Source organism: Carya illinoinensis, chromosome 4, assembly GCF_018687715.1.
Source record: "Carya illinoinensis cultivar Pawnee chromosome 4, C.illinoinensisPawnee_v1, whole genome shotgun sequence".
In the NCBI taxonomy this organism is placed as follows: domain Eukaryota; kingdom Viridiplantae; phylum Streptophyta; class Magnoliopsida; order Fagales; family Juglandaceae; genus Carya; species Carya illinoinensis.
In genome coordinates, this window is record NC_056755.1 from 9,608,078 (window position 1) to 9,615,701 (window position 7,624).

At 37.9% G+C, this 7,624-nt stretch overlaps 1 protein-coding gene across 2 annotated transcripts; it reads right to left on the reverse strand.

Annotated features, from left to right (window-relative positions):
- Positions 1-111: 111 nt before the first annotated feature.
- LOC122307162 (floral homeotic protein AGAMOUS-like) lies at positions 112-3,211 on the reverse strand. Of its 2 annotated transcripts, XM_043119848.1 has the most exons (3): positions 1,899-3,211; positions 270-483; positions 112-176 (listed from the first exon to the last, which is right to left on the reverse strand). In XM_043119848.1, exon 1 carries the CDS (start codon positions 2,998-3,000, stop codon positions 1,957-1,959), a length of 1,044 nt encoding a protein of 347 aa, XP_042975782.1. In that variant the 5' UTR covers positions 3,001-3,211; the 3' UTR covers positions 112-176; positions 270-483; positions 1,899-1,956. The 2 variants fall into 2 exon arrangements, with proteins under 2 accessions (XP_042975782.1, XP_042975781.1); XM_043119847.1 differs by having other exon boundaries at positions 121-483.
- Between the last annotated feature and the right edge of the window lie 4,413 nt (positions 3,212-7,624).

The following is a 7,624-nucleotide window of genomic DNA, read 5'->3' on the forward strand; positions in this document are numbered from 1 at the left end:
AATTCCATCAAATTATCATCAAGGATTCTTAAACCAACATTTAAAGAAAAAGTACTAGTCTGCATAAGTCCACAGTAGATTGGATCGTATATTACAGATGAAATTAGTACCTGCACCAGGCTAATCTTTGAAGAAAGATGGCAATGTTTCATCGTGGAAAAGATTGTTAATGCAGACTGCACCAGAAACCATTCATGAGACTTACAGGATGCGATGCCTTGTTGTACAACCCAGGAAAAAAACAAAAGAATGTCCTATTATGTCCTTACTTTGGAGTATCTACTGGTGAATGTTCTGCCTTTGTTATGACATTCTGGCAAACGTAATTCATCTTTCCCATGCCCTTTGTTCTTGTTTGAGGCTTATTAACGTAAATACGGCAAGTTCTATCAGAACGAAGCGAAGCAACATACTTGGCCAGTGGATCCTACGCGACGCCTTGAACATAATGGAAGCGGGGATCCAAAATCTGATGGACAGAACCTGAAGAACAGAAACATGAAAAACAAGATAATTAAAAAAGCATTTTAACTGACATGCCCAATACTGGCCATAAAGGATGTGCAATAGAAAGTTTGAAATCTCTTTAATCCTATTATTCAATAATTCTCAAAAGATACTAAATGATACAAATCTGAAAGCTCTTCTTTTGGCCGTAATCCCAAATGAAAAATCTAGTTGTAAGCAATTCTATGCACTAATACGTACGTGCATCTATCTAACATGATTGATTAGAAAGTCAGACTTTAATGAAAAATATACCAATTATAATTTTGAACATGAAAACAGCAGTATTGGTATGCGAATCGATATGTAGCAAAACTCAACAAAAGAAACGCACCATCGGCAGACCACTGCAGGCCCAGGATATCCTTGCGGTGAAACCTAGTCAAGGATAAGCCTAATAATGAGCATAGAGTTTATCTTAGAAAATCAGCAACGAACTTTCCAAGTCCAGAAAATAAGCGAGTTTAATTTTTCCTGTCTATATATAAGGTTTAATTCAAAGACCACAGGCTGACCCAATGATAAGCAGATTATGTTCAACTTGGACCGCAACCTAATTAACCATCATTTCAAGATCTAACGTTGAAGATCAACACGTATATGTTTAAACGTGAATGACTTTATCTCATTGACGTTGTATTTTTATAGATATGATCGGATTGGCTTATTAGTTTTAAGTTGAACCCCGAGAATGAGTGATTCGAGGATGCCCTTCCTCAAAAATATTGTATTGATTTCTTCTCCTGGTTGGGTTCAACATATAGATCAATTGGCTGTAAGTAGGCAATATTCAGTCTAATCCAGAGTGACAACCTGGTGTGATTACTTTAGAACCATTGTAACTCCTGCAAAAGATTTATCCAAAACTCCGATGAAAGGCCTTACGATAGAGTCTTGAAAACCTTCCACGTTAACTACAAAACTAACTTGTAGAAGCCTCAACAATGCTTTAATATACACAGAAGTCTGATACACAACATCAGTTTTAGAGTTCAGATAACCAAAAAGCCATGAAATATTAGCAAGAACGTAATGCGCATTACGTTCTTGCTAATCCCTTGGTATCAGCATTCAGGCTGGTTGGATCGGATTTGAGAGACGATAGGCAAAGTTCGAGATATTTGGTGCTTTTGCAAGTCACAAAAATTGATAAACCCAAAATTAAGCATATTGGCAAAATACATTAATTAACCGCCATGAAATTTAACTACATAATAATAATAATTGTGACCAAGAATGAAAATTGATATAAAATCATGCATATCCAATCCGGTTGTAAAACTAAATTCGAAGAAGTAATTGGAAACTGAGATAACTCTGAAACCCAATCCGATCGAACCCCAATGTTAAAGTTAATCTGATCATGTATCCAACTTCATGATCATGCCTACCTTCAATTTCTAGTTGCTGCATCTTCATCGATCTCAAACTCGTTGATGCCGGGTGTACCTAAGTATAGATTGAGTTCATATCCGCTGGAGGACCGTGCATCTGTTCATCTGGTAAATTAGTCTGCATCATGGGGTTCTGTATATTAATAGGCGGAATCAGCTGCATGCTGGGATTGTAATTGAACATTGGAGGCAACAAGGAGTTGTTGACTGATATATTTTCCATCAATCCAACAGTCAGATCATAACAGATCGGGTAGTTCGGTGGATAATACTGTATCCTAGTACTAATAGACATGTTTCCATGTGAAGAACAAGACTCGTCGACCTTGACAACCTTCATCGGATCGGCTAAAGGATTAATACAAAACGGAAGCAAAGAGGAATGATCACCCTGATCATAAGATGAATAGAAATCGGGCCACTGCAGGCCGTTATGATCATCCAGTGATTGTACACAAGATTCAGGCATAGGCAGCAGGTTACTAGCCTGATCTAGTCCAACGTTAATCGTTTGAAGCATGCCCTGAGTGTAGTTAGGAAAATCGCTTGGGATTGATCCAAAGACGTTGGAGTTGCCTGTTATTTCTAATGCTGCATCAATATTCATCGCATAGTTGTTATCTACGGCCTTTAACATGTCGATTTTTCTCTGCACTGCTTCAATCTTCGTATCCAGAAACCCTTGAGCTATCCTTAGTTGTTCATAAGAGAAATAATCCATACGTTCATCCCACGTCCGGAACATGTTACTCCTGCAATTTTCCGAGCGCTTTCTTGAGATCTCTTTTTCAATATTCTTCTTGCGGTCAATGAAGTAGTCGGACAAATCCTGTGTTCCTCTCTTACGTGCGCTGCTAGTGTTGGACTTGAATTTGTTGACCAAGTTTCTGACGCAATCTTCATCGTTTTCCGGCCAGGTTGCCATATCGCAGGGATGGCCATTTCGTCTGGGACCGCAGATGATCATGCACGCCTTGATGCCACAGAGAGTGGAGATCTCGTAAAGCTTCTTCTCCAAACCTTTTTTTCTCTTATGATAGGTTATCATTCGAGACTTGTCGTTGCTTATGAATTCCATGCTTCTTCTTCTGCGCCCCATCTTTTGGTGATGTGAAAAACTGAAATTTTAAGATCTCACACATGCACCGTAATTTTATAGAGAAAAGGGTCTGAAGATCACATCAAGGAAGATTCAAGGAATTAGCTCATGCCTTTGCCGCCCTGATACAAGAGGCCGGCCAGGGATACGCGCCCGAGCAAAATTGGCCATCAAGAAATTAACCATGATTGGTAAATCAAAAAAGCAAGATTTCTCAAATATAAGAATTTATTACTTACCATGAAAAGTGACTGCATAGATAGCAAAAATTTTATGGGAAATTAGTTTTGTGTATTTTTTATCTATTTTATTAATATGATTTATTACGTTATTTTTTAATATAAAATAAATATTTTAATTAATCACATTAATAAAATAAATAAATAAAATATAAAAATAATATTTAATGATTGACGGTATATAATAAAAATCGAACAAAAGTATGAATACGTGGCTCTCCGGAGATCATATAATTTGTTCTCTTTCCAAATTTACGCATCTTTAATGTGCTTTAATTTGGCTGCAGTTGTCTCCTGCTTCATTATTGTCACGGATTTTTGCTCGCATATTAGCTCTCTTAATTGGTGGCTGTTTTTATCATACCTCCTAGATACAATACTTAATGGAGAGACTTACGTATTCAGAACGGTTAGTTACAGTCGTCATATATAGGTAGCGTGTAAATGAATGTACAGAAGAAATAAAAAATAAAATAAAAACATACCTCTCTTTTTCACTTTCTTCCTTTTCTTCTTTCTCATCTCTCTATTTTTTTTCCTAATCGTTTTCTCGCATCTGGATTCTTCTTTCTCACTATCTTCTTCCTCCATCTTATTTCTCTCGAACTTGTCTCCATTGTCCTTCACTAGTTCACCCTATATTATCTTCAATTTGCCAAAACCATCCAACACTGACAAATTCTCTTTGATCTATTTCTCCTTCTCTCTCTCTCTCACACACATTTTGGTCTTCATAGATGTATTTTTTCAGTCCCGTCTATCTCTCTGCTGCTAGTTAGATTTTCTTTTCAATGGACAAATGTTAGGTTGGTTTTAAGATATCCCACCATCCCATAGCATTCAATCAAAGGTTTTTTTTTATCTTTTTTTTTTGGTCTTAAAACCCGGATCTCTATTGATAAACGCAAGCGGTTGGCCTTTGAAATGAATCTAAAGGCAAATAGATTCAACTATAGATGCACCCTTAGTTTCTCTTTACCACAACTTGTAGTCGTCTTCAACGAGGGAGGGAGCACAGAACAACACCAATCTCTTTGCCATATCTCCACTTGAAGATTTGAAAACCATGAAATGAATTGAAGACTATAGTCAAACTCAGGGAACAAATAGCCGCACTTATTCAAGACCTTTCATGGAACTTTGCACTGATATGAAGCCGAAGAGCCACACAAGGAAGATGACCCAAGCAACGATCCACTTGCTGAGCATCGACAATGTGTAAATCTAGGAGATTTATAGAGAAAGTCGTCGCACCGTTTACTTTTTTTTTCCCTTCTTCTTAACTAGTCTCTCTCTCTCTCAACCTTTTCTCTTAAGTCTGAATCGGCCATGGCTTTTGCTCCTCAGACACTTATTAAATGGCAACTAACAAAATTGATAGAGAGAGAACTAAAAAAAGAGGAGAAAAAATTAAAAAAAAAAATTATTAAATGGCACCGATTGCCCTGTTTGCATCTTGCGCTTGCAATAGGTATTTTCCCTTACATATTATATTGTGTGCATTACATTGCATGCTATTTTGGTATAGGAAAACTCTATATGCAACCGCGAGGTATCCCCGTTGATAGAAATGCAAGAAGGACTAACCACTTGCTATATACCTAGATGTTGACCAAGTTTATTGGCAATTCCCTTGAATTTAGGGGCTAATGTGATTTAGAAAAATTTGGGCATTTGAATGCTCTTTAAATTAGGAAGTTTGAATAATCTAGTTTGAATATCGATTTGTTCATTTGTTGCATTTGTTTCCCTTAATTTTTGGAGTTGTTGGGTTTGTTTTTGAATGTTATCTTGAAAAAGGTTGTTAGAGGGAATAATTGGGGGAGAACTAACCGAACCCTAGGTATTTAAATATTTTGCAGCTTTGTATTGGATTATTATGCTATTTTAAATAAAAGTTTAAACACGTGTTTCCAAAAATTGAGTGCTAGTTTTAGTTAGTCTTGATTTTCATTATTCAACCATTGGGTCTTGGTGTTGCCTCGAGATAACCCTAAATTCATCCACCCAACGCGACCTTAAACACTTGAGTGCAAGCGAGGCTTCCATCGTTAGTGCTTTCATTGAGAGGCGTTCAACCCTTAGAGAGGAAGCCAAGAAGGAAAATCATGGCTGATTGACAACCGATGCATAGGGAAGGGATTGAGAACCTTGAAGCCACTTTTGAGGCACAACAAATAGCCACTAATGAATGGCTTAGAATGATAGAAGAGGTGCTCCACCAATTGGTGAACCAAAGGAGGCTACCTGAGAATGAAGGTGGGAAGCGCCATAGAAGAAGGGCCAAGAGACACCATAGTTCCGAGGGTTCCGTTGGGTCTAGAAGAAGCCAACACCATGAGAGGGTGGAGGATTTAGATTCATTTAATAAAGATTCATTAAACTCTGATGAGGAGTCAACCCAGGTGAGAGAAGAGGTGTTCGTTATAAAAGGCCAAGGAGGGAAGCCATCAAACCTAAGATGGATTTTCCCAATTTCAATGGTAATGACCCGAGTACTTGGGTAAGTAGGGCCGAGTAATACTTTGAATATAATCACATGGAGAGTCGTGCTAAGGTGTCCTATGCCGCTTACTTCCTTGAGGAGGAGGCTAACCAATGGTAGCAATGGATGGGAAAGACCTATAGAGCTCAAAAGAGTGAAATGGCGGTGGAGGTAAAGTTTAAGAAGCCGAAAACCTTGATGCAGGCCTTAAAGTTTGCACGAATTAAGGAGGATTAACTCCAAGATTTGAGGAAGAATAGCCACTAAGGTAAGGAAAGCACCCCCAATGATTTCCAAGTTTGAACAAAAATTTTAGTAAGAACTTTTTACTGGGAGGCCCTAGTGGAGGTGGATCAAATGAAATCAAAACACTACCCGCGGGCATGAAGAAGCTATCATGGGAAGAGATGCAACGATGAAGAGAGAAGTGACTTTATTTCAATTGCAATAAAAGGTTCACAATGGGCCACAAATGCAAGGTGAAGCAAATTTTTCTCATTGAGATTGAGTTAGATGAGGAGGAAGACTTAGGGGATGAAGAGCAGGAAGCAATTCCCAGAGCTTGACCTTGAGAATAAGGTCGGTCTTGAAGAGAGGATGACTGATGGAGATGCAAGAAGGACCAACCACTTGCTACCTAGATGTTGATTGAGTTTATTGGCAATTCCCTTGATTGTAGGGGCTAATGCGATTTGAAAGAAATTTGGCATTTGAATGCTCTTTAAATTAGGAAGTTTGAATAATTTAGTTTGAATATCGATTTGTTCATTTATTAGATTTGTTTCCCTTAATTTTTGGAGTTGTTGGGTTTGTTTTTTAATGTTATCTTAAAAAAGTTAGAGGGAATAATTGGGGAAGTACTAACCAAACCCTAGGGTATTTAAATATTTTGCAGCTTTGTATTGGATTATTATGTTATTTTGAATAAAAATTTAAACACTTGTTTCTAAAAATTGAGTGCTAGTTTGAGTTAGTCTTGATTTTCATCATTCAACTATTTGGATCTTGGTGTTGTCTCGAGGTAACCCTAGATTCATTCACCCAACGCAACCTTAAACGATTGAGCGCAAGTGAGCCTTCCATCACACGGCCTTGAGGCCTACGTGGCATAAAAGGAAAACGACGCACATTCCAGCCATGGCCTCGCCCCTGATGTGGCACGATAATATTATTAAAAAAATGAAAAACCAGAAACAAAATGTGGGGAGGGAGTGAATTCATTTTAAAGAAACTCACCAAAACCAGAGAGAAACAAAATGCCCTTGTGGTCGCCATCTTATTCTGTTGTTGTCGCTGACATTTCTTCTGGGTTTTTGCTGGGTTCTTTCATCGGCATTTCTGGGTAAGAGAACATGAGCTCTTTGCATGTTTATTGTTCTTCTTTGATGGATTTCGCACTAGAACAGGAGCTTTGGGTTGTTACTCTTTTCTCTTTTGTGTATATGTGAAAACATGGCTTTGTTTATTAGTTTTATATAGAGACCATTTTCAAAGTTTTGAAATCTTTGGTGGGACCTGAAAATAGTGGCAATTTCGAGGAAGGAGGATGATACAAGTAAAAAGGTATTCAAGTTTCACCGTTTGGTTTCTAGATAGATCCAAGAGAGACATGATGAGAAATGTTTGAGAGAGAGGATGCCAAATGGTGGAGTTTGTCCTTTTCAATAATGGAACCATTTTAAACTTGATTTTAGTTGTAAAGGTATCACGTCCTTTGGTGGAGGAAAAATAAAAAGAAAAAGAAAGTGGATCTCGATGGGGACTCTCTACTTGCGCATACTACAAAAAAATGGGCTCCAAACTCACAATCCCAAGCTGCGGACTTACAGAGGGCACATTCTTACTTTGCTTTGGAATTAACTTCAAGTTAAGAAAATTTGCGCAAGTGTTTGTGTGGAGG